The 27,940-nt window shown below is 34.6% G+C and overlaps 1 protein-coding gene across 2 annotated transcripts in view; it reads right to left on the bottom strand.

Moving 5' to 3' along the window:
- Window positions 1-27,940, bottom strand: part of LOC145260285 (claspin-like) — a 97,660-nt gene that overhangs the window by 36,691 nt on the left and 33,029 nt on the right. For both annotated transcript variants that reach the window (XM_080118124.1, XM_080118125.1), the window contains exons 11-20: window positions 24,696-24,819; window positions 20,056-20,919; window positions 18,412-18,521; window positions 14,037-14,266; window positions 11,797-12,040; window positions 10,414-10,509; window positions 8,310-8,407; window positions 6,466-6,611; window positions 4,690-4,817; window positions 3,264-3,339 (exon numbers count right to left, since the gene is read on the bottom strand). In XM_080118124.1, coding sequence (XP_079974250.1) covers window positions 3,264-3,339; window positions 4,690-4,817; window positions 6,466-6,611; window positions 8,310-8,407; window positions 10,414-10,509; window positions 11,797-12,040; window positions 14,037-14,266; window positions 18,412-18,521; window positions 20,056-20,919; window positions 24,696-24,819 — 2,116 coding nt within the window. The remainder of the gene's footprint in view (window positions 1-3,263; window positions 3,340-4,689; window positions 4,818-6,465; window positions 6,612-8,309; window positions 8,408-10,413; window positions 10,510-11,796; window positions 12,041-14,036; window positions 14,267-18,411; window positions 18,522-20,055; window positions 20,920-24,695; window positions 24,820-27,940) is intronic.

Below are 27,940 nucleotides of genomic sequence, written 5' to 3'. Positions count from 1 at the left end.
AAATTATAACATGAACCAATAGCTATTACGTTACACATACATATACATAATGCCATCGTTCAACCTTCACCTTGCAAATTCCACTTTTTAAATTTTCACATGGGTTTGAATATCCTATATATTAAGTTTCATGTCTGTACACCAAAAACTGACAGAGGAATTTTGTACGTAACATTTTTTTAAACAAATATATATACGCATACATAAATATCTATAGAAAGAGGTTTGTGTTTACCCTTTTTAAGCAAATATTACGAAAGTATAAATCATGTAGAATATCTGCATGAATATAATTACACGTAATAGTTAACTAAAGATGATCATCCCAAAAAGAAAACTGAAAAAACTAATAGGGAATTAATTGAAATGAATGTTTAAAAGAATATGCAAAATAGCTAGATCTTTTGCAGATGAATGCAATTCCATGATCCGTATATATCAAAGTTGTATTTTATTTTTTAAACAAATAGAAAAAGAGGGGTTTAAATATGAATATCAATACACAAAAAAAAAAAAAAAAAAAAAAATTATAGGAGTATATATATATATATATATATATATATATATATATATATATATATATATATATAGTCTTTGAAGTATCTTTAAAACATTTAAACTACCAAAAAAAAAAAAAAAAAAAAAATTGTCCTTCGTTGGAATATTTATTTAGTCAATCTCCGATATCGCTGAATAGTTTTACTTACATGAACAAACAATAGTACCAATGTTCTTAAAGGGATCATCAGTTGTTTACCATGAAACACTGTTTTAGGGATTTAAAAACAGCATTCTAGTTTTAGTGACCATAATTAATTTATAAAAAATCTTTTTCTTCTTTTACAGGGTTTTATCAGTGGAAAAAAAAACTTAAGTACCTTTGATAAAAGAAAAGTATTTTAAATAAAAGGAAGGAAACCTAGCATATTCAAATATCCAATATAGTTATGGAAGTTTCTTTAAAACCTTTAAAACTACAAAAAAAAAAAAAAAAAAAAAAGTCCTTTGTAAAAACATGATTTTGTCAATAAGTCAATTATATAATATATATACTTTTTCTTTTTACATAAGCATTTAGATGTCGCTACACATTCATGAGCATGTTTTGATCAGTTAGAAGTAATTAGAGGCCTCTTCAGGCAATATTGCTTATCCAAAGTCAAGACCGTAATGAAAATTTTGCAGTTGTTTCCAGCACAAAATTCATTCAAGTATGTCCAAGGGTGGAGTACTGCTGCCACATCTGGGCAGGAGCTTTTAAAAAAGCCTATCCTGCCTTGACAAAGTACAAAATAGACTTTGTGGCTTAGTGGGGGATGCCCTTTTCTTTTCCCTGTAACCTCTCTCCCACAGAAGAGACGTTGCGAGCTTGTCTTTATTTTATTATTTCCATGGCAAGTGCTCGTCTGAGCTCCAATCTCTCGTCCCCCCTCGTCAATCTTTCACGGAAAACACCCGTCTAGCTGAAACCATTGTCATTAATTTTCCCCACTCTTTATCTGTGCCTAAATCAAAACGTAGATTCCATGAACAAAGCTTCTTTCTTAGAAGTGCACGCCTGTGAAACTCTCTTCCGTTTGCCTGTTTCCCACCTGACTATAACTTGGAAGTCTTCAAGTCCAACACAAACAAATTCCTGATAAACCGCCCCCTTAAGTAAGGCCCTTTATCAAATCGCCAATACTAACGATTACTACGATATTATCCCATTGATTACTGTACATGCAATAACCCTTACCCCCGAGTGGCTTCCGGGCCTTCATAAGTGGTGATTACCGTGTAAAAAAAAAAAAAAAAAAATCAGGAGGCCATGTCAGCAACATTCAAAAATAGGGTAAGATAACCGCATTTAAAATATATGTAAGAAAGAACAACAAAAGAAGTGGAGAATAAAAAATGTGTCCAAAATACAAAATAGAGGAAAAAAACAGAAATTAGAAGAAAAGTGAAGAAAGAAAAAAGGATAAGACTACAAAACACACACACACACACACACACACACACACACACACACACACACACACACACACACACTTATTTGTGGATATATTGAAATGATAAAGGGGAAATCTGTCTTCTTCCATGGTAATTGGGATTGACACAAACAACCATTAAAAACACACCAGCTGAGAAAGTTGACATCTCGAAAAAAAATATCAGAGTTGGCATCTTTTATCAATGTGACAAGTTCCATCTGAATATCACCCTTGTTAAGAAAAAGAAGTAACCTTGTTTCTTGGTTAGTCAAGTTATTTGTGCGTCACCCAAATTATATGCCAGATATGAGTTTATTTGGACAAGAAAAAACAAGATGGTGGATATAAATTCAAGTGTTCATTAATTATTATCTGGGAAATTGGTTTTCCTCAAATGATAACCAAATTATTTTTTACTCATACAAAATGGCATTTGGGAAAATCCTTGGTTATGCAAATGAAGCAAGAGGGGGAGGATCCCTGACATGTGAATGATGGTGGAAGGTAGAGACTTAATGGCAGGTGAAGGCAATGGACCCTTCCTGTTGAGAGTGGCAGTCAGAGATATAGATTTGAGGAAAACTTTTTTTTAGAACTTGAGCATTTTAAAAACTGTCAGAGACTGGTTTACAGAGAATTGTGAAATTAAATTCTGTGAATCGGGAGGTGAGGTTAAACCCACCTGACTTAATATAGCCTTGAGAATACACTCTGCCTGACCACCGGGAAACCAACACCATTCAGAGAAAAGAAAAACCCTTGACTTAAGTCTCAGTTCCAAGCTATTGAATATTCACTGTGAAGAGACAACTCCCCAGATTTAAGGTTGACTGCATCTATGAATGATCAGAGTTTCATAACTTTCAGTGAATAATAATCCTGTTATCGACTTTTTATTCTTTTCTTCTTTTTGTTTGAAATGACCTTTACTTTCCAGTGATGCTGACTTGAGACCAGCGTTCAACAGATTGCACATTTTCAAAAGTAACATGGGAAAAGTGACAGCCTGTCCGACCAAATCCTTTCATCAATTACGACCCTTGTCAAACAGCCCAGTCCCAGTGACTAAACGATACCCAGAGCAGACAAATCTGGTGAAATCACTCACAAGACGTCATTTGGAGAGAAAGAGGTACAAGGCACCCCGCTAGTAATATATAAAAATAAGATGATCTCTACAAGGGATAATTAAATAAAAGTATGGGATAATGTGATCAAAAATTCTCATCACAAATTAAAAATCTTTTTCTTCTGTGAAATCAACTTTTATAAAGTTAAGCAACATACCTTGCTGGAAACTGCGATTCAGGCTGGGAATCACTGAAGAGATTCCGACAGGACTTCAGTCTGTTATCTTGCGTACCTAGAAAATAAGACAGTATAAAACATGGCATAATAGTTATCTGATATAGCAGATTTTGCAATTACGAATCATGACAAATATACAAAGTTTTACAGAAAAATCAAACACTTGACAAAAAGAAAACAAATTAGGCAATAAAAACAGAAGTTGTATATGCAGAGACCCGACAATTTATTTAGAAATAATTAAAGTTACATGTTAGATATTAGTTTTAAATATAATCACTGCTGGTGGAGATAATCATATAAAGATTTGTGCAAAAGGAGTTACACACTTTGGTGACAATGTCATTGTTTATAGCAGCAAGCATCTCCATGATGGCAGTTTTCAGAGAATCAATTGTGTTGTGGGCATGCTTGTTAGTGTTGACCTTGATCAGTCTCCAGAAAAAGAGTCAAGAAAGTTGCAGTCAGATATGAATGGCATCCACAAGTCTGGTTACTAGTGGAAAGGGAGCTGAGTCTGCTGGGAGATGTAGAGATGTCAGGTGGCGATCCTCTCCATTCAAGACTTCACGACAATACCTAGTGGTAGATTTTGGCCGTGGCTCAAGCTCTTTTGAAAGAAGAATGGAGGAATGACACCTTGCTGGAGATAACATTAAGAAATGAAGGAGAGAAACTTTGTATGTTTCGTGACAGAACCTCCTTGATGTCTTTGTAGATCCACCAGTTGCTCTGCCTATTTGAAATTCTTTTCATCAGCATCCTGAGAGACGGCAACTTTGCTGCCGTGACTTTCATTGACTCAGTAGAGACATTTGAGATGTGCATAGGAGTAATTAGTAGTTATTACTAGGAGTTGGAAAAGGAGTACAATTAGTTGTGAGTTGGTGTGGAGTTTATGTGGTGAGGCTTATGTGATCAGTCGATTGATCAGATTGGGCCTCTCCGATCACTTATCTTGCTCAAGGCCAAAGTGGAATATCGCAGTGCATATAGCAACTTTCCCACATTATAGACTGCTCAGCCAGCAGGATTCGATTCTTAAGTGTTACAAGTTGCCAAGTTACAAGTTGCCAAGTTACAAGTTTGGATCTCCAGATTGTCACAGCATCTCTCATCATATCTGCATCCTCATCAATATGGACATGATTTTGGAATTTGTGCCATTCATTTCACAAATGTTGTACAACCCTGATTGTACCGACATGCAGAAGTTCAAGATTAATCTGAAGACAGCTTGCTTCTCAACCCCTTCCCTACATAGTCCCTACAAATTTTGTCCCAAAAAGTAGCTCCTTACATCCCAGTGGCATTGTGCTTTGTTTGGAGTGAAAAAAACAGTCAAAGTGAGAGAGAAGCAGAAATGTGAAAACGTGGACATTCCACGCCAGAAAATGAAACTGACCTGTAAATCTTCCAGAACATAATCCAAGAATATCATCCGTATTTTCATCGTTTTCATCACAGAGTTCACTCAGGGCAGAAATTTTAGGTTGATTTACGGTTTTTGTTAAAGTTTTCACACGTAAAAATCTTAAAAAATGAAAGATAAATGAAAAGAATTAAATACAAGTCTATATTATGAGTTTGTGAATAATCTATATATCTTTTTGTTTGAAAATTAATCAGTAGACTAGAAGAGCTGAGTTTATTTTCTTTCTGCTGTGCATTGAGCGCTTTCTTACCGGACGAGGATAGGTCACATATATACATGTAGCTCACTTACCATAAGCACACTTTCTTACTACTACTAAGATCTACTAATATATTGAGCACTGTTGAAAGTAAATTAAACAAATTTTTAAATTACAAGGACAACTGATAAAATATCTACACAAGATTTGTTCCATTGTATTGCGATTTTTTAAAAAGTTTTTAAACAGATTGCATTCTCGGATTTCACGCATCCACTTGATTAAGAAGAAAACAGTTTAAGTGAAACGCTAAAAATAATGGCTACTACACAAGAGAAAGTGCAAAGTCTATTATAGTTTATGGAGTGAAAATTAGATGCGCAGACTCAATGAAACTGTTTTCTTTGTGTAAAAACACGTACAGATTAGCAAGTTTTCACTGAAATACTTGGTAAAGAAATTTTTGAGCCAGGATCAAAGTGTAGCATCTGTTTTGTCCTCGGCTTGAGTAGCAGGATTCCTTGATGATGGAAAGTTTTTTTTCTATCCAAAGTGTCCCTTTTTGGGGAGCTGGATATTCTTACATAAAAAAAAAAAATAATGTTTAACTTTGCTCTTGCGGGAAGGCAAGTTAATAGGGACATCTTCAGGATTTATTTTTTTTTTTTTAGTTTGACAAAGAGATTACACCATTCTCTCACATACAACAAATGATATTCTTAAATGCTCACTCATCTGGTATTGGCCAAGTTCAACGTGATTTAACGAGATATTTAAATGTAGAAAAAAATAAATAAATAAAATTTTGTTTTTAGTCACTTTATTTTTGGTAATTCTTGAAAGAACAGATTCTAGAATTAGAAAATGTTCTGCATGATTTAAAAAGATAAAACGAAAGATATCAAAATGCATAAAAAAATGCTAAAGATTTTTTTTTAATTAAAAATACAAAAAAAAAAAAAATAAATAAAAAAAAATACCAGAGAAAATTTTTTTTTTTTTCTTTCAAAATGTACTTTTAAATTGAAATGAAATTAATGATGGCATACAAGATGCCATAAGAAACCGGAATAAATAAAATAAATAAAATGTGTGTGGGTGGTGAAGGGACTTATTTTGCATTTGATTAAAAAAATAAATAAATAAAATAAAAAAATACAGACAAATCTTTGATGTATATACTCTTTACGGAACAAAGTCATAATCCAAAAATCATGTAAAATGATAAAGCAGTATTTTTTTTTTTATTTAGAAAATCAAAATTTATGATTTTTAGCAATTTTTAAAAAGTTTTAATTATTTTGAAACAAACAAAATCGTTAGTGAAATTGTATTGTCACCCTTGAATTTTAAAACAAAATGGCAGATCCCACGTTGCTTTCTCGTAAATTTTTTTCTTACTAAAAAACATCAAAAGCTACTTTATCAATTTACATAATTTTTGGAATATTACATCTTCGTTCTGCGATGAGTATGTACATCAAAGATTTGTCTGTATTTTTGTTTTTTGTTAATAAGCACAAAAAAAAAAAAAAAAAAACACAAACCCTTGCTCATCAAACATGGGGGAAGCCTGAAATTCGAGCGGGAAACTCATATTATGCGAGATCATTTCAGGGGATTGAAAGTCGCTGGAACTCTTGTAAAGATCCTGTGAATCTTCTATTGGCATTGAAAGAGGCTGGATAAAGGGCTGGAAAATAAAATAAAATAATACATATGTATATATATATAAAGAAAAGAATGTGTTCTTTATAGTAAACTAGCATGCCAACCTAATGCTGACCAGGACAAAAATATTTTTATTAAAACTTCTCTACAGTTCTCTATTTTTCTCTTTTCCCTTTCCACTCCTCAACCCATTCCTTTCTAGCTGGACACACACACACACACAACTCTCCTTTATATAATAGATTCCTCACAGAATGAATCAGCATTTTATTTCCAAATTAGTACATAACACTGAAAAACTGCAACCCCCTCCCCCAATAAAAAACCGACCCTGTTCACCCTCAGAGAATGATTAACTTTTAGATATTATTCATTGAGAACACGGATCAAGAAAATATCAACTTTGTGGGGTTTTGTTTTGTATTTTTTTTTTTTTTTACTTTTAGCAAGACATATAAACAGACAACTGCCTTTTATATAAAAGACTACCTGTACTTTTTGTTGACTATGCAAATTTTTGGGGGTGTTTGTTAAGCTATAGTCAACAAATCAATTTTTTAAATATATCATTTTAAGCAAAAACAATATTACATACTTAATTGTCATGTTGAAAATAGTAATATATCCAAAAATTACACAAATTCATGAAGTAGAACACCTACTATTGTGTTTTTAGTAAAAAAAAAGTATCACTATAGACAAATATTGCCGTCATGACACAAGTAATCTAAAATATTCCTTTTGAAGTTATGTCTCTTGTGTTTAGCTGCCTACAGACTACTTTATTATGTCTAAGAACAATGCGATTTTACCCAATTTTCCGTAAAAATTGCCGTTCTGATTTTTCGTAATGTTTGGATATACAGTAGAACCCTGGGATACGGCATTAAAAATTAGTAACAAAATACTATACAGTATATAATACACATGTATATAATCAAATAATATTATAAATAACACCATAAAGCGGGGCAAATACCATAACCCAGGTTCGGAAAAACATATTCCACATTGTAACCTGATAAAATCGTATCCTAGGACTGCCGTATCCCAGGGTTCTACCGTATTACTATTTTAGACATGACAAGTAATATTCTTTTTGCTTAAAAAAAAACATTGACTTTAGGTACAAATTTTTGTTATAAAATTACAACTGTTTAAATAAATATATATGTAAAATTTCTGTTTGATGCTAAATATTGAGCTTGTTTTTTTGCTTTCGGGGAATCATTTTGATCCTTATATAAATTTATATAGATTCCTCAAACTAACAGCACTCACTACAGGGCATAAGCAAGAAGAGAAAAGAAAGGGGTAGTGACGCTTGCTGGCACTCTTCTTTTTTTCCTGGTTATTTAAATTTAATGATTTGTTTTTTGATTTTGTATTTTAAAATGTTTCTTTCAGGTCTTTTGGTGGCTTGATTTCTTCTTTCTTTTCATTCCTTTACAGTCTTACTAGTAGAAGATTTAAAAAATAAATTTGTATCAAAATTACCAAAATGTTAAGATTTATTTGAATACAAAATTCTTGTATTTACAAGAAACTGATGAATGAAATTTTTATTATTTAAAAGTTTTCGTTTCAACGATTTTAAGTAGCAAACTTTGTGAAATGATAGCAAACTAGCAAAGCCAGCATGTGTGTGTGTGTGTGTGTACATATAATGTTTGTGTGTGAAAGGCACTTGCATACTAGTAAACAACCAAGTAAATCTTACTGCTGCTGAAGGTGTCTTTAGTTCCTCATTATTATTAGTGCTAGCAAATGTTCCAGAAAAGTCAGTCTTTTGAAAGGGATCACCTGCTAATTTTTCATCTGTGATAAAAATAAAAACATTCATTTTATTCAAAATACTGCTTTTATGAAAGAAAAAAAAAAAACAATTGATTTTCTCAAATTTTGGAAAAAACAAACATTGGGGATATTAGTAGCCAATAACAAAAAAAGATGAAATCCAGGCTAATTTTCCTAATGTGTATGTAGAGTTTTTTCTCTAAAGCATTGAAAACAATATTTTTATGATTAGAAAGAAAATACAATGAAAATGCAATGGAAAATTTTTTAAAAATTTAAAAAATGGAAAAAAGTGCAAAACAAGAATAGAAATAAAACTCATTTTATAAGTTTTATGAATAAATATTTATTTTTTTTAAAGATATTTTGATTTCAAAAAAATATTTACCTACTCCTTTTTAACCCTTAATATAGTTGAGGATTACGCTTAGGCTGTTTTTCTGTAAGGGTTAGATTGTGTTTTGTCTGCAGTTAAGTTTCCATTTTTTATAAAATTCTCAAGACTGCAATACCTGCCCCAATTAATAATTTCATGGTGACAAATTTAGGTAGTTTTCACAAAAAATTTGAATTTTTTGCAATATTTTTGTCATGTTTGCCAGTTGTTGCCTGTTGCAATTTTCCTTGGCACCTCACAGCACTTTATGTAACCTGCCTGCTATATGCCGACGATAACGCGGTGCCTATACTGCCAAATAATTTATAGTCAAATCAATTATTTTCTGAATTTTCCTAAACAACTCCAATCAGGTTCAACTAAGTAAAAATTAAGGGGGGGGGGTATAAAACAAGAGACCCTATTTTTACAATGCCTCCCCACGGGACAGAGTTAGACACCAGGGTTGTTTTTTAACGTGGCGAAAAGGAACAAAAATTTTAAATTGTCTCAGTTGTGAAGGATTTCTCCTGCAGTGACAGAACAAGAAATTGAAGTACAGCATCTGAGGAACAGATACTACACTTTGATCTTGGTCCGAAGACAAAAGTCATCTAGCTCCCTTACTCTATCCAGGAATAGTTTGAAGTCTCAGTCTTCACGACAAATTTAACTCATCTTTGATCAAAGACAAGATGGCAGCATTTTGACCAATGAGGATGGTCGCCATCGCCAGACACAGTGGCCAATTTGTTTTACATATCAGATTCACTACCCAGACAGAGTCAGGGTGACTATGTATATATAAGAAAATCCAGAGTTTATTAATCAAACCTATTTTTAAAAGAACTATATTACAGAAAAATCTTTGCTATAAATACAAGTAGTTTTTTTTATATAGAAAATCATTTAAAAAAGATTTTTAGCAATTTTAAGAGTAAATCGTATGCATTATGAAACTGATTTTGATCCCGATAGTTCAAATTAAGTTATTTCCGCTTATTTATTAAATCAAATCAAAACATAACATCTCACTTTTTCATAATCTTTGATTTTTTTTTTAGTAAAAAAAAAAAAAAATTAAAAAAAAAAAAATAACTACTTGATCAATATACAGGCTTTTTGGAATATAACATCTTTGTTCTATGACGGATGCGTATATCAAACTTTTTAAAGATTTTCCTGTATTTTTGTTTGGAAAATAGGTTTCTAAATAAACACCAAAAAATCCTTTTTACTTTTATAAACCAAGTCAGATTTAGATCTGGTAACCCCAGAGGAAGAATAAACAGCAAGATAGATGGGTACAGAACACAAGACATCATAAAAGCGAAAGGAGAGGGAGAGAGTATTACATAGAAAGCTAAGTGAAAAATGTCGGACTAGTTCAAAGTTAATTATAAATTACAGCTAATTAGAATTATTAAAACAATGATTTTTCTTTTTTAAAACGTATCTCAATCCCAGAACTAAGTAATTTTGGGATCTTACATCATGATAGGAAAAAAAGTGTTAGGAGAAACCACTACTGATGAACACAGATTTAGTATAATAAATAATTAGGTGTAAATTTTTTTTTTTTTTTTTTAATCATTCTATACTGAGAAGTTGAAGAAATTGAATAGAAATTTTGGAAACGGTCAAAAGTTACCTTTATATTGAGTACTAGCATCTTGTGATTCTTCATCACTAAGGATGAGATTCTTGACTATTTTTCTAATCCGGACACGTTGCTGGCTTTCAGGAACTGAAAAAGCAAGGGAAATAAGACATTTAAAAAAAAATAAATAAAATAAAAAATTAAAAAAATTATTTTTCCTTAGACTTTCTTTAGATTGTTAATACATTTAAAAACATTTTTTAAATAAGATATCCATCTCAAAGTTCAAAATATTTTCTGTGTGTTCTTAAGGGAAAAAGAAATTTACTAATTGATGGTTGATTAGGTGTTGGATTTTATTTTCATTTTGTACACAAATAAACTATATGTTTTGTATACGATTAGTTTGTTAATAAATTTGTTTAGTAAGCTTATATATTTTGTATGCAAATAAAAATGTAAATGACAATTTCTACTTAAGCAACAAATGGGGCTCTGATTAGTACTACTGTGGCGATATTGTGCATTGCAGGTGAAGCCAAATAACCTCGCTGGTAAATTTCTCACAAATCATTAAAAATAAGAAGTGTCAGAATTTTATTTATAAGAAAAAATAAGCTGAAAAGATATCAGCTGACAAATTGGTTAGATACAGGTCAAATACAGGTGTTTATGACAAGTCACTGACGGAATGGATTATTGCAGTGTTCGTATTACAATCCACAGAGGTACAAAAAAGTTGTAAAAGTAACTTTTCTTGCCTTTGGTAACTTTTATTTTTGTTTTGTTTTTTTTGACAACTTTTTTTGTACCACTGTGGATTGTAATACAAACCTCAGTTTGTTTACTCAAAAAATAAAATTTTTAAAAAACTTATCGCTAATTGTAAGAAAAATCGTTAACAAAAGTTTTTCAGAAAAATAAAGGATGGTTTCATGTGTTGCTAAATCAAATTTTACTAAATGTGTTTGTTTTTTTTTTACTAGAAAAATTATGTAACTAAAAATGAAAACTTCAGATTTTAAAATACATTTGGCTTCTGTAACAGAAAAAAAAAAAGGAAGGGAGAAAAAATAATTTTTTTAAAAAAAAGGCATAACAGTAAAGTGACACAGTAACACGCAACAACAGTCTCCCAGGATTTTCGTCACTGTTCATCTGCGCTCTCCCCACAGCCTCCTTTTATGTAGTCGAGTGGCGAGGTTTTGCACATGAGCCGCAAGATTTTCCATTACTTTGTGAGACTGCTTAGTTATGAAAGCTGTGGGTGCCAACATAGATTCTTTCTTCCCTCCCCTGACAGCTTGATTGCACGGACGCTTTAGTCATAAGCCACAATTTTTCCTACAACTTCATGTTAAGAAATTACTCATTCCATGCTAAGAAATTATTTTTTTGCCGAAAAAAAGAAGGCGTAGGGATTAAACTACTTACTGATTGAATCGGAATCCGAATTGTCCTGCGAGTGGAGGCTGGCATCAAAGAGAACTTCTACTTTTTTGTCGTCGTTTTTTTTTTCCTTTGACAGCGGGTTGCTTTTCTTCTCATCTTCATCATCATCTTCTGCATCTTCATCAGATGCTTTATCATAGTCATCATCAGCATCCTCATCTTCCTCATTTTCATCCTCATCTTCATTTTCGTCCTCTTCTGCCTCTTCATCAGCAAAAGCATTATGCTGGCAAAAAGAAAAAGTTTAAAATCATCAGTAAGGCAATATTAAATGGAACATATCACTATATAGAAAGTTAGGTACATAGGTCATAGATAGTGATATGTATTTATTTCTAGGTGCACCCTTTAGAGTTCGCTGTAATAACAAAGGAAAGGAAGAAATCCGACTCAGCATTTTTTTTTTTTTTTTTTTTTAACAAAAAGGCATTTATTTTTGGTATTTCCAACGCATTGCATTAAACAGTTCATTTCTCACATTGATATGTCTTTTTAAAATGCTCTCATAATTGATATGTCTTTTTAAAATGCTCTCATCACCTACATGTCACTCGCTATTATTTTTTTTTTTACTTGGAGTCACCGCTTATGAAGGGCCGAGGCCAATCAAGGATAAGGGTTAATGAATGTAAGGTGGTAGAGTGATAATTGTTAATGGTGTAAATTGGGTAGAATTTGATTATTTATGGGAATGGCTCAACAAGAACTTGTTTATATTGGATTTGAAGGATACCATGTTGTATTCCACTGGGAAACAGGCCAGCGGGACAGTGTTCCACAGGCAGTTCTGGGAAAGAAGCTTTGTTCATAGAATCTACGTTTAGATTTAGATTATTTTCCTTATGTTTAGAACACATGCTTCGCCATTATTTCTCCAGCCACGTGTGTTTATTTCTGTCTCTGCTGTAATGTCACTTTGCACAGCTAGCTTGGTTATTTGTAGATGTGAGCTGTCATACAGCTGCTGCTGCTGCTGCTAACAATGCTAGTGGCTCGGTTACATAAAAAGAGCTCAAAGATACAAAATCATTAACTGGGATTCCAACATGGTTCGTAAGGTATAGAGATATTTATCAATAGTTGTCTTGGGCCAATATTTATCAATAGTTGTCTTGGGCCAATATTTATCAATAGTTGTCTTGGGCCAATATTTATCAATAGTTGTCTTGGGCCAATATTTATCAATAGTTGTCTTGGGCCAATATTTATCAATAGTTGTCTTGGGCCAATAGAGATCAATAGTTGTCTTGGGCCAATAGAGATATTTATCAATAGTTGTCTTGGGCCAATAGAGATATTTATCAATAGTTGTCTTGGGCCAATAGAGATATTTATCAATAGTTGTCTTGGGCCAATAGAGATATTTATCAATAGTTGTCTTGGGCCAATAGAGATATTTATCAATAGTTGTATCTCTCTGCCTATTTTACAAGTATTTTAATAGTAGATACTCTGACAAACTACAAGTTCTTGTACCCCCCTCGATGTAAATACATGACAAACCTGACAAGCAGCAAAACCCCACCCCTATACAGTAGAGACCCTCAGATGCCAGAAAGCTTTCTACTTTAATAGTTTCTTCCTCAGAACTGCTAGACTTTGGAATTCTCGACTGTACTGACATGCAGAAGTTCAAGTGTAGTGTAAACAAACATCTTGCTGCTCTACTCCCCACATAGTATCCCTGCAATTATGTCCCAGATAGTAGCCATCTACATCGAAGTGGCACTGTGCTTTGCTTGGGGTAAAATTGCAATTATAAATATTTTTTTTTTTTTTTTTCGGTTTGCTTAGTTCAAATTCAGTAGAATCAACAGTTTTACAATACAATTAAACTTTGAAAATAAAAACTATATGAATTAATACTTTACTTAATTTACTTTTTAAAAAGAAAAAAAAAAGTAAATTACGATATAAAAATTAACAAACAAACATGTATTTCTAAGACATGTATGCGTGTCGATTAATATTGATTTACGAAAACATTTTGAAATTTACAAATATTTAATAATACATATAAGAAATACTGATCCAATAGGCCACAGGTCATCTAGATATGAAAAAAATATAAATTTACTTCTGCTTGTTATTAATTTTTCTGGTTCAATTTGTATTTTTATTTTTTTAAAAATTGTTAAAAACCAAATAGGTCTGATGGAATTAAGGAAATGACAAACCGATGCTGAAATTGTAAGGATGTTTTTGTAAATCAAACGAATTACCAATCTTTTTTCTTTTCCGTAATTTTCACCGAGGTCGTTTTCTATGAGGTCATCCTCAGAAACATCAGTATCAGAGCCATCAGTTAATTCAGCCTCTTCCTCCTCCTCTTCAGCCTGGTAGCCATCTTCGTTATCCAAATTGAAAATCTCACAACGCTTCTGACGAGCAGATTCTCGTTTCACTCGCATCTGTTGTTGCAATTTGTCTTTTAATAACAGAAGTTTTGCACCTGAGCACAAGAGAAACAAAAATTAATGAAAGTATAGAAGAAACTTATGCATATATTGTGTTTGTATGGTTGTTGGTTCATGTATCTTAATCCAATGAGGCTAGTTGTAATATTGTCAGGGGTTCTGTATAACATGGATGGATGTATACATTATATACGTGTGTCGAAACTCGTGCTTGTCTAGCGGTATAAAACTTACGACAACAGATACAGTTTAACAACAGACATGTAACATTCACAACAGAAATAGACAAATAATAGTTCTCTGGGGTCATAACATCGGACCAATCAAACATACCTAGTAAAATCCCTGATCTTGTTTGACAGATCCTCGGGAAAAACTACAAAGAAGATTCATCCCAATGAATCAAAAAATCTTGGGTCGTTTTTTTTAGCAACTTTATTTACTGATGTTCCCCATTAGCAAGATGCAATGCTGGTCTTAGACCAACACAATCTGATTCCCTCTACTGAGAGCCATCACCATCCATGGACCATCTTTCTCCCTCTTTCGACTCCAACTACTCTCCTGTCCTCAATCTCTGACTGCCCAAATCCTGAATGTCTTTTCCAACCTTTACCTAAAGTCTACGCCATCTTAAATGATTTTGGTTGGTTGTTTTTGTTTTACGGCATATGAAGCCTTTTCAGGTTATTTAATGCTGAATCCAGTTATTTTGAAGAACAATTTTTTAATAATGTTTTTTTTTTTAAATCGGTTTCTACTTAAGTAATAGTTGGAACCCTAACAGATACTACCACTCTGGGTCAGAGTGGACCTGGGAGCAATTGCAATTAAGGAGTGGGTCCACACTCCCCAAAGCCCGCAAGCTGGGGCTCACCATCGGATATAGTTTAAGGTCATATCCAGGACCCATCTTAAATGACATCTACATAAGACTACATCAGACTCTAGAGGTCAGACCCATTTTTAAATTATTGTTTGTGTTCTAACATTCTTTTCTATTAAAACTTCACCGAGGTCGTTAATATAAATAATTTTATCTGTAAATATTTTCCTATGATAACATTCTTTGTTTTTACAAATATTACAATGATCATAATCGTCAACTTGCATACCTTCGATGTTGCCCTGCTATATCTAACAAAATGTTAAAACGATGGTGCTCAAGAACAAGTAGAGCTGTACACTTTTTTTTTACGTTTCTGAATTTTTGAGATGAGGATTAATTATTTATATTACTTGGATTCTTCAGACTATTGTTCTCATCTTGAATGTTATTTGCACAACGTTTTGGTTAATATAATCTCTGACCTTATCAGGTATATCATGTCATACTCTGGAATATAATTGTCAAATTTTGGAATCTGCATGGAATTTTGAACGGAACCCGTTTATTTAATCAACATGGGTAGCTAGGAGGCATTCTATCAGTAATGACTGAATGTACCACCAACCAGCACCAAAGTGTCACTAAGCGGCCTCCTTCGAAGGAAGTTTCATGGAAGTATGAAATTCACAAGCAGTCTCCAGTCACATGTATATCCCCGTTAGGGGAGATGATAATGTTAGGTTTTCGCGGCATTTGCAGGGAGGTGTCAACATCTTATATACAATGCCTAGTATTCCCAAATGGTCACCCATCTGGTACTGAAAACGCTCAACATTGCTTAACTTTGCTAATCTAATGAGAGCTGGTGTGGCAACATGATTATGCCGTATATAGCCATGACTTGGAGTTAATTTGTATTTTGAATTTTGCCTGCAATGAGGATTGAACCTTCCTTCAACTTCCAGAAGAATGTAACATTTACTATACCCTGGGCCCTTGCGGACATTTTATTTATAAAAACATTTTTGGCTACATGTTTCAGCTGCGACTTAATTCAAAGTCCAGCTTCCTCAAACCAGAATAGATCTACCAGTAGACTTAGTGTGACCTCAGAAAGCTGAACTTTGAATAAAGTTGCAGTTGAAGCATATATGTACATATGTAGTCAACCATGACCACTGTTCCACTTTCATTCTATGTAAAAATTCATAATCCATTACATATCCATTAAGACATCTATTATATAAAGGTAGTTGTTTGTGTGTATGTTTTTATATAAGGCTAAAACTTAAAAAAGACTAAACAAATACTAACAAAGTTCTTTTTTTTTCTAGATAGAGTTGCCTCTAATGAGTAATATCTAAATATATTTTTTTAAATTTTTCTTTGACTCTAAATTGGCGTAGATTTCATCAAAGGGTTCAGTTTTACAGCCAGATCAAGAACTATTTAAAGGGAAGCAACCCAATTCTCTGATGCTGACTCATTCCTCAAAGATTATATAAAAACAAGTTGTGTGAATTGGCTAAGTGAAGAGGAAAAAGGAATGGGAAAGGGAGGAGGGAAGACATAGAAGTTTTAATAGAAATATGCTGCACTGTTGCTCCAGGCAATGTCAGATAACCCTGCTAATCTTTACTTCTATTTCATTATTACTTTTATTATTATTATTATTATAGAGAAATAAAGACTCATTATTCTGCCATCTAATTTACATATGGGTTTGTGGCAATTCTGAAAAAAAAGTTCCTGTCTCTTAATGGTCCCAGACCATGAAGTTTTACACAGTGATTGAATCAATATATAATGAAAAATTGTTGAGAGAAATACATGGTGAGCTAAAGAGATTGCCGACTTGTTCAGTTAATTATAAATTGTGGCTAAAAACAGAATTTTTTTTCAAACATAACTCAATCACAAAACTAAGTATTTTTTTTATATATTTCATGCTGATCAAATTAGATTATACACAAGTGATGGTGTAACAATTCTTTTGATCATGGTGCAAAGTCATTTTTTATATATATCTAACACTTTTCGAAATTCAAAATGTAGATATTTAAAAACAAATTTTTTAATTTAAGAAAAAAAAAAAAAGAACGGTTCTCATCCAGCATACCCTTTATATTAAAAAAACAAAAATAAAAGTCTTTATGATGTACATATATCAGTGAGAAAACGAAAATATCATATTCCAAAACTCATGTGAATCAATCAAATAGTTTTATTTTTATAAAGAAAATCATTTTTAAGCAATTAATGAGAATTTGTAGACATTACAACATGGCTTTCGCAAGTTTTGAATTATTGCTGAGTTATCTCCTTGTTTTACAAGATTTTTTTTCAAAATGGCGGGCGAGACAGTTACTCTAATACTCATAAAATTTGGTATTTTTTATAAAAATAAAGCTACTTGATCAATTTACTTGATTTTTGGAGTATGGTATTTTCATTTTCTCATGGGTATGTACATCATATAGATTCTTCTTTATTTTTGTATTTTTAATATAGAGGGAATTCTGGACAAAAGCCAATTAGTCAAACTCCATAAAAAAAAAAAAAAAAATTCATACATCAAGTTTGCTTTTCTAGATTTTAAAGCTTAAAAACAAAATGTTAAAATATTGAAGTTATTTCCCCTTGAATAATTCCCTGGATAAGTACTATGGGGTGTTTTATCACTCTAATTTTGCTTAAGTTCTCATAATACCTAGTTGGGAACTTATTTCTTTTCCTCCCTCACAGTACTCTCCTGACTCAGTGAGGGTATAGAACATGTGGTATGGCACAGTTGCATTTCAATTTTCCTTGGTGGTGAATCAGATTGAAAGGTAATGTTTATGTAATGAACTCATATTCATTTTTCTTGCTATTTCAACCCATAAAAACATTTTGTGTTTATCATAGATATTAAAAAATAACACAAACTGGTGTATCCTGTGGGTATTAATAAATAAATGTGATCTAAATCTAAGATTTTTAAATTTTTCTTTAGTTTTATAATTTATTTTATTGTATTATTTTATATTAATATCAACAAGCTACAAGTGATTCAAACTGTTCAACAGGGATTGTAGATATATCCTGAACCAGCAGGATAAATATATTTTACAAAATAATAACATTTTTGAATTGGGGTGTATAAACACCCTATGGGACTAACCATGTTTGGAACACCCAGGTAACAAATGCAGGGTTCAATAAGATTGTGGTGTTTGTGATCTGCAGTAGTTATCTGTTCTCAAGTTCATCATGTGATAACTGCTGTGTATGGCAGGAAGTAGGTTTGAGGATGATAAAGAAAATATTTCTATGATTTGAAATCAAATAAAGATTTTGTATTAATCTTACCAGGCTTGTCAGATTTCAATTTTAATTCTTCTGGCTCTTCTGATTGATATGTAATCGTATTGAGGGTCAGTTCCTCTTTATTCTCTGATGTTTTTTCTTTCTGGACAATTCTAGAAAAAGAATATTTTAAAAGTAAAAATAACAAAGGGAAAAAAAATAAAATAAAAGAGGCAAGTCTTCACCAGTTCATAAGACATAAAGCTATGAAAGATTGTAAAAATCACACATACACAATATTGTCCTATAGACCAAACTCGTGCCAAAGCGCCATATATTCCATACACACGACACCGCATTTAAGCAAATGCCACCTAACACAATGATAGATATGATCACCCAATGACTTAATACACAAAGTCAAGATACTGTCCCCAGGATGCGTGTATTTTGTGGAAATGTGCGCAAACCTTTGACAGCATAAACTTATCGACGATGGTATATTCTAGACACAGATTTATTGATCACCAACAAAGGTAAAACTGAAAAGGAATAAGATTGTTTCAGAAATATGTAAATACAAAATGAATACAAGACAGACGATGAGTGTACTAACAACTTAATCATAGACTTAATAAACTTACAAAACAGAAAGCATTTGAGCATAATAATAAGCAGGGTTGCCCTCATGAGTGAAAAACTTACTTTCACCATGACTAATGTTTTAAAAAGTCTAAGACGTGGTTATTGGGAAAAGTGCGAACAAATGAATGGATGAACGATTTGGGGGCAATTTTATCCCTATAATACCCTCTAGGAGGGCAATCACAGGTATCCCAGAATTCCGCTCTTGCAAAAATTTACTTTTACCATGACTAATGTTTGTGCAAAATTTCAAAAATTCCAAGCGTTATTGAGAAAAGTGCAAACAAACAAATAGACGAATTGAAGTGAATTACTAGATTGAATCCCTCCTTTGTTAGGGACCAATAAGGTAGAAAATAACAAATTATGTAACAATCAAGTTAGGAAAGGTTAGATGAAGGTTTCACATATGGCCAATACGTAAATATTGTTTGTCAAATAAAAGAACTAATATTAAAAAATAATACTCATACTATTTATTTCTATCGTAAAGGAGAACAAAGGCAATAATTCTTACCACTGGTACTCAAAAAAAAAAAAAAATGTTGAGATGCTTAGAAATTAAAAACTACACCATAAGAGCCATGAAGAACGCAGCTAAAAGTAAGGTACGGGAAGGCTCTGCTGGTGACGAGTCTGAAAGAATTCCTTAAGAAAAATTAGCGAAGTGGGATAAATGCTAAGGAATCTGTTCTAAATTATACAGAACAAACATGCATTCCTGAAGCCCTACGATAGACAACATGCGTCAGTCCACAACCCCCACCATATAGACAACGACACACATTACTCTACAACCTACCATAGACAACGACACGCATTACTCCACAACCTACCATAGACAATGACATGGATTACTCCAGAACCCTACAATAGACGACACGCACTAATTCACATCCCTACAATAGACGACACACAGCACTCCACAACCCTACCATAGAGAAAGTCACAATATACTTCTTCATTTTGTCATAATACATAGAGCAAACCTTTTCATTAAAAGAGGGTGGGGGTAAAAAAACAATCAAAAAAAAAAAAAAAGAAAAAGAAAAAAATTCTTACTTGATGTTAACTTTGCTTGTCTTTTGTTCTTTCGGACATTTCGCATGCTCGAAGAATCGTTGCATCAATTTGTCAAGTCCTGCTGGTTTCTTTGATTCTTTATTCTGCTCTTCATCAAAGAAGATTGGCTGATCCCAGCTTCCGCTTAATTTTGGCTTCATATTCTTCAACTCGGGTGAAAGTAACTCCGACACGGACAACTTCGTCTTCTTGTCATTTTCCTCAGTTTTATTTACCTGCTCCGTTTCCTTTTGCTCCTGGACAACGTCCAATGAAGCTCCACCATGTGTCTCCTGGGAATTTTCTCCCTTGAAATCAGAAGCAACAAGTTGATCCATCAGGGGATCATCAGTTTTCAATAAACCATTTTCGTCAATCACCCATTCCGAAGGATTATCCACTTCCATGTCCTTTTCCAAAGCATCTTCGGATGATTCCTCAACCGCATGACTCTTCGGAACCTCCTGAAAGAGTTCTAGATCCACTACGTTCTTCTCCTGTGTTGAATCTACTTCGCAGGCAGGTTCTTCAGATATTATCAAATCTGGTAATTCATCATCATCGTCATTCTTATCATCATCTATTTTAAGACTACTTTTTTCAAGATCTTTACTTTCTCCCTCCGGGGAAGAATTTTCTGTTAATAGATCATTGGAAGCTGCTTCTGAATCTCCAATAACAATTGCAGCATCACCGTTGATCGAATTCAAAGGTTCAACGGCTTCACTCTTAGACGGAGCATCAGGATTGTCAGCAACCAGGCTGGATGATGGTGTCTGAGAATTTTGAGTAGCAGATTCTGAAGATGCTCTCTTAAAGAGTGTGGAATCGTGTGTAATGGTATCCTGAACAAATTCCACTTTTCTGTAAAAGACAAACAAAAACTTAATGCACTTTCTTAGATCATTAAAAAATAAATTGGTGCTTCTATATTATAAAAACAAAAAAATTGAATTTCAAGTAAAACAAATGGTACCTACATAATTGCCATGTCGCAAATAGTAACATATCCAAAAATAAGGGAAACGATAAGGTAGAAAAACAATTATTAATGAAAAACAGTTTTCTGTAAAGTTTAGACAAGGAATAAAATTTGCCTGACATTTTAAATTACGTTCGTCATGTAACGTCAGCACCAGAACTTAATTATCTCCCTTGTCAACTGATCTCTTTTTTTTTTAGTAAACGTAATATAGTGATTCCACTTCATTTCACAAATTTCTTTTTTCATTAATAATTATTGTTATACTTTATCGTTTCTTGTAATTTCTGGATATGTTAGTATTTGAGACCTGATAATTACGTAGGTAGCATTTGTTTCACTTGATATTCAATATTTTTTTTGCTATTATAATATAGAAGCACCAATAAACTATAGAAATAAATACTGAAAGAGTTATATCCTTCTTGCGATAGTTATTTGTCCTTCCGATCACTATTACTTGAATAATGCTAAAGAATATTTAATTACAACTTTTGTTAGATTTTGAAGTAAAAACTAATAAATATAATTTGAGATCATCATAATAATCATCATCATCCTCCTCCTATGAATCTGAAGATTCCATTGTTGGCATTGGTTTGTCCAATATTATTTTAGTCAGAATGTTTTCTAGAAAGACTTTGGGGATTACAGGAGGGACCACAAGAGGTTTGCCCACATGCTAAGTGGATTGGTTGGTTGGTTGTTTTACGGCATATCAACCCTTTTCGGGTTATTTAATGCCGAATCCAAAGATTTTGAAGAAAAATTTTTTTAATGGAATATATTTGTTGTTTTCACGTCGGTTTCTGTTTGGGACTCTAACAGGTACTACCACTCCGGGTCAGAGTGGACCTGGGAGCAATGGTAATTAAAGAGTGGCTTCACACTCCCCAAAGCCCACAAGCTGGGGTCTCACCGCTAGATATAGTTTAAGATCATATCCAGGACCTCCTAAGTGGAAGTGATTTTTGTGGAACAAACTGGATTCAAACTTGGAATACCCAGGTTGTCAGTACCATTACCTACTTGAACATTGTCACCTCCCAAATAATTTGTGACAAACAGGCAATTTTTAATCACCATCAATGCTAATTTTTAGTAGATTTTAAGGAAAAACTAAAGGAAATGTATAATATAAAAAGGAGTTATCTGTGTGTAGGTTTGTATCTTTGAAGATCCAGCTAAAGGTTAAAAAAAAAAAAATACAAAACAAACACCCACAAAGTTGGTATTTTCTTAGCTTGTGCTGCCTAAGATGAATATCTAAAATTAGCAAAATTTGAGTTTTGTTAAAAAATAAATAATAAAATAAAAAAAAAAAATATAACAAATAAAAGAAAAAATAAATAAATAAAAAATAAATAAAAATAAGTAAAAAATGAATAAAAATAAAAAATTAAAAATAAAAATAAATCAAATTAAATTTTTTAAACTAAAAAATTAAAAAACGGAGAGCTCAAATGATAATAAAGGAGGTAATTATTTTTTGAAAATCTTGGGTCAATTTAGCAAAACTCAATTTTAGCTAATTGTCTGCAAAAACTTTTCATTCATAATTTTCTACTTTATCGTTTTTCGGAATTTTTGGATACGTTCATTACGGTGACATGACAAGTCAATACCACAGGTTATATTTGGAATTCAATATTTCAACTTTTGAATTTTGCTCTTAATAACAAAGAAGCCCCATTGTTTTTTTTTTTAAATTGTAAAATTTAAACAATTTTTTTGTTCACCAAGCACTTATGGTGATCATCTTTTGAGCTCTGCCATTTTTAATCCTAAGTGCATCATTATAATTATCTCCCTTGTTACGATTTTAACTCTCCTGTTTATTTATTTTTTATCAGGAGTCGCATCTTCCGCTTGGTGTGAATTGTGAACCCATGTGACATGGCCAAAAATTTAAGGGTTTTACTTTTGATTCTATTAAATAGAGAGGGTAGAGAAGTAGTTTGACATAGGGTGGATATTTTGTTTTTGTTTGTTTTTTTCGATCAGGTGATGTCCCATAATGAAAAGCATTACACAATTTTGAAAAACCTCAATGCGATTAGCTAGTTGTTTAGTCCATGTGATAGAAAACTACTGGGAGGACATAAAGTAAATAAACTTTTACTTTAACAGTTATCAGCACTATTTTGTGGTTTTAGAACGATGCTGTGTTTGAGAAAAGCCAAACATCACAGACCGATTTTGTGTTTCAATGTCATCTCTTGATCTCTGAAGAAAATCAGTTTATGTCCTAAATAAATTAATTCTGTGACGTGTTTGATGAGTTTATTGCAATTAGTAATGTTTGGTGCACAAGATTAAAAAATGGCAAAGAAATGAGACATGAATACCTGAAAAAGTTTTAACAAGTTTATATATTACTAGCATGGCTATCCAGCATTGCCCAGGTGTCAATAGGTGGTATACTAAGGCTATTGAGCAACCAACCCCTAAAAACAAATTTTTTTAAATAAATACCCATAAGTACCCATGAAGGCGCAAAAAAAAATTAACCGCAGTAGCCAGGCTTAAACGTGTAATGCGAAAGAGGAAAAGGAGGTGAAAAAAAGCAAATGAGTTAGCTGTCACGCCCACAGCACACTTGTAATGTCACAGGCCTTCAAAATAACACCTTTTAAGCGTACGTTGAGATCGGTAGGCATGAATGACTTGCAAAAAAGTTGACGCAAAAATTGACCCCTCCTTGCAAAAAACGACCCAGTTGACCAGCAAAGAATTAATCTTTTTGGGCAATTTTTACATATTTGTCATCCAAGAGATTGATCTTTCTAACGATACCAATTTCGTCAGTGTTGAAAGTTTTTGGGAGACCAACAAAAACGCCTTTTATATATTAGATTTTTTTTATTTTTGGAACCTTTTTGAGATGAGGTTTCATAATTTGTTTCTTCATTGTTTGCAGACTTTATTATCATCTTCATGGTTGCTTCACCACATTTCGGGTCCACGGCAAAGTGGATAGAGGTGTTGAGTCTCTACAGTTCTGGGTGAGCATTGGCTGAAGAATAGTGGTTTCAATCCTACCCAAAGCAGGTCAGAGGATTAGTTGGCCAAAACGTGGTGAGACAACAACTATGGAAGGCAGTAACTACCGGAGATACAGTTACAAGACTCAGCATTCTTATACTGTCATGGTTAACCACCTGAAGAAACTCAGAGAAGTTGGCCGAAACATGGTGAAATAACAACAAAAATGATAACTGTCCTCGTGAAATGTTTTTGACTCCTGATGGGGGGGGGGTATGAGACCAATGATTTCGATGATTGTTTTTATAACCACCGGCTGTGCTAACTAACTAATGAAAATCTTCCAAAATTACTATAAAAATTGTTGAATTTTGGATTCAATCAGTTCATTGTTAACTACATCACGGACTACATTTGATTCTTGGCCGCCATCTTTGTTACTAGCTATTATTTTTTTTTTTTCTTCGGGACTGCACTGCTTCTCAACCGCCATCTTTGTTTAGCAAAATGTCTCAACACTTAACAGTCCGCAAAAAAATGAATACACACGTTATAACTATTTATAAATGTTCTAAATTTTTGGTTTCATTTTTCTTTTTCAAATCCAGACAATAGATAAAATCTAAAACTCTAGAAAGCTTTTTATCATTACATGTGGAGAAGATTCACTTACTTGCGTTCATCCAAGCACTTGACTTTCAACGCACGATATTGTTGCTGTTTCCGCATGGCTCGGTTCAAAAAGTCGTCCAGAGATTTTGACTCTGGCTGATGGTAGGGAATCAGAACCTTGGAGTCTATAAAATATAAAGTGTTAAAACAAATAAAATATATATTATATAAAATAATATAGAAAATCGATTTATAGAAATGTGGATAAGCAAGATAGCATGCTAATAGAAATAAAGATACAAACACATTAATGCTGAATGATCATATTTTGATCGATAAGTTCAAGCATATTTCTTTGGTAAAAAAAAAAAAAAAAAAAAATATGGACTATGTATACAAAAGAGTAAAAAAAATTAAAATCACAAACTTCATATAATACACACCATATTTGAAAACAAGATATTAGTCAAAGTCGACACCTGGACAAAACAGTTGACCAAAATTGACAGCCGGTAAAATTATAAAACAGGTTGGTGCTTATTCAGAGTTGCACTCATTTAGGAAAATAAAAAAATAAAGAAAAACCTTAATGGTGTACTTATGACATGAAGATGTTATATTATAAAAAGTCACGAAAATTGATCAAATATGGCTGATGGAGCAGGTCATAAAATTTGATAAGGAGTTTGAAGGAAGAATTCTCAGTGAACCATTTATTCAAAATTTCAAAAGAAATCTCAAGTTCAAATAGATGCAGATGAAAGTCAGGTTACAAAGGCGAAAAATACGAGAACAACATCTAAGATTAGACTAAAGGTCCAAATAATCAAAAAAGTCAAACCTCATCTCAAAATTGTAAAAAAAACAAAATAAAATTTTATGAACAAAATCTAACAGGAGTTCAACATAGATTTTTTTTAACAGACTACTCTCCTCTTCCTTTTTTCAGAAGAAAAGTTTGTTTTTTTGTCAAATTGGGATGCAAGATGAGAAAAAAAAATATTCTACAATACATTAATGGTTCTAAAAAGTTTATTCTATCTCTACTATTATGTAAAAGTGAGTGAATGTGGGAAAGAGAAAGAGAGAAAGCAAAACTACTTGGCCTTTTGGCCAAGATCAAAGATCTGTTCTTCAGATGCGGCACTTTCATTTCTCATTCTCTTTTAGAGGAGGAGAAATCCTTCACGACTGAGACAATTTTTATTTTTGTACCATTTCTCCACATTAAAAAACGACCCTGGTGTCTAACTGTCCTGTGAGGAGACATTGTAAATATAGGTACTATTATATAAGAGAGAGGGAATGAGCGAGCGCGAGATAGAGCCAGCGCGAGATAGAGCCAGCGAGAGATAGAGCCAGCGAGAGATAGAGCCAGCGCGAGATAGAGCCAGCGCGAGATAGAGCCAGAGCGAGAGAGAACGAGATAGAGCGAGCGCGAGATAGAGCGAGCGCGAGATAGAGCGAGCGCGAGATAGAGCGAGCGAGAACGAGATAGAGCGAGAGAGAACGAGATAGAGCGAGAGAGAACGAGATAGAGCGAGCGCGAGAGAGAGCGAGCGCGAGAGAGAGCGAGCGCGAGAGAGAGCGAGCGCGAGAGAGAGCGAGCGCGAGATAGAGCGAGCGCGAGATAGAGCGAGCGCGAGATAGAGCGAGCGCGAGATAGAGCGAGCGCGAGATACAGCGAGCGCGAGAGAGAGCGAGCGCGAGAGAGAGCGAGCGCGAGATAGAGCGAGAGCGAGATAGAGCGAGCGCGAGAGAGAGAGCGAGCGCGAGATAGAGCGAGCGCGAGAGAGAGCGAGCGCGAGATAGAGCGAGCGCGAGATAGAGCGAGAGCGAGATAGAGCGAGCGCGAGAGAGAGAGCGAGCGCGAGAGAGAGCGAGCGCGAGAGAGAGAGCGAGCGCGAGAGAGAGCGAGCGCGAGAGAGAGAGCGAGCGCGAGAGAGAGCGAGCGAGAACGAGATAGAGCGAGCGAGAGATAGAGCGAGAGAGAACGAGATAGAGCGAGAGAGAACGAGATAGAGCGAGCGCGAGATAGAGCGAGCGCGAGAGAGAGCGAGCGCGAGAGAGAGCGAGCGCGAGAGAGAGCGAGCGCGAGAGAGAGCGAGCGCGAGAGAGAGCGAGCGCGAGAGAGAGCGAGCGCGAGAGAGAGCGAGCGCGAGAGAGAGCGAGCGCGAGAGAGAGCGAGCGCGAGAGAGAGCGAGCGCGAGAGAGAGCGAGCGCGAGAGAGAGCGAGCGCGAGAGAGAGCGAGCGCGAGAGAGAGCGAGCGCGAGAGAGAGCGAGCGCGAGAGAGAGCGAGCGCGAGAGAGAGCGAGCGCGAGAGAGAGCGAGCGCGAGATAGAGCGAGCGCGAGAGAGAGCGAGCGCGAGAGAGAGCGAGCGCGAGAGAGAGCGAGCGCGAGATAGAGAGAGCGAGAGAGAACGAGATAGAGCGAGCGAGAGATAGAGCGAGATAGAGAGAGCGAGAGAGAACGAGATAGAGCGAGCGAGAGAGAACGAGATAGAGCGAGCGAGAGAGAACGAGATAGAGCGAGCGAGAGAGAACGAGATAGAGAGAGCGAGAGAGAACGAGATAGAGAGAGCGAGAGAGAACGAGATAGAGAGAGCGAGAGAGAACGAGATAGAGAGAGCGAGAGAGAACGAGATAGAGAGAGCGAGAGAGAACGAGATAGAGAGAGCGAGAGAGAACGAGATAGAGAGAGCGAGAGAGAACGAGATAGAGAGAGCGAGAGAGAACGAGATAGAGAGAGCGAGAGAGAACGAGATAGAACGAGAGAGAGAGAACGAGAGAGAACGAGAGAGAGAGAGCGAGAGAGAACGAGAGAGAGAGAACGAGAGAGAACGAGAGAGAGAGAACGAGAGAGAACGAGAGAGAGAGAGCGCGAGATAGAGCCAGCGAGAGATAGAGCCAGCGCGAGATAGAGCCAGCGCGAGATAGAGCGAGCGCGAGATAGAGCGAGCGCGAGATAGAGCGAGCGCGAGATAGAGCGAGCGCGAGATAGAGCGAGCGCGAGATAGAGCGAGCGCGAGATAGAGCGAGCGCGAGATAGAGCGAGCGCGAGATAGAGCGAGCGCGAGATAGAGCGAGCGCGAGATAGAGCGAGCGCGAGATAGAGCGAGCGCGAGATAGAGCGAGCGCGAGATAGAGCGAGCGCGAGATAGAGCGAGCGCGAGATAGAGCGAGCGCGAGATAGAGCGAGCGCGAGATAGAGCGAGCGCGAGATAGAGCGAGCGCGAGATAGAGCGAGCGCGAGATAGAGCGAGCGCGAGATAGAGCGAGCGCGAGATAGAGCGAGCGCGAGATAG

This window comes from Euprymna scolopes, chromosome 36 (assembly GCF_053919585.1).
Source record: "Euprymna scolopes isolate OS-2025 chromosome 36, ASM5391958v1, whole genome shotgun sequence".
Classification (NCBI taxonomy): Eukaryota; Metazoa; Mollusca; class Cephalopoda; order Sepiida; family Sepiolidae; genus Euprymna; species Euprymna scolopes.
Note: the sequence above shows the minus strand (reverse complement) of the source record. Positions and strands in the feature narration are given on the sequence as shown.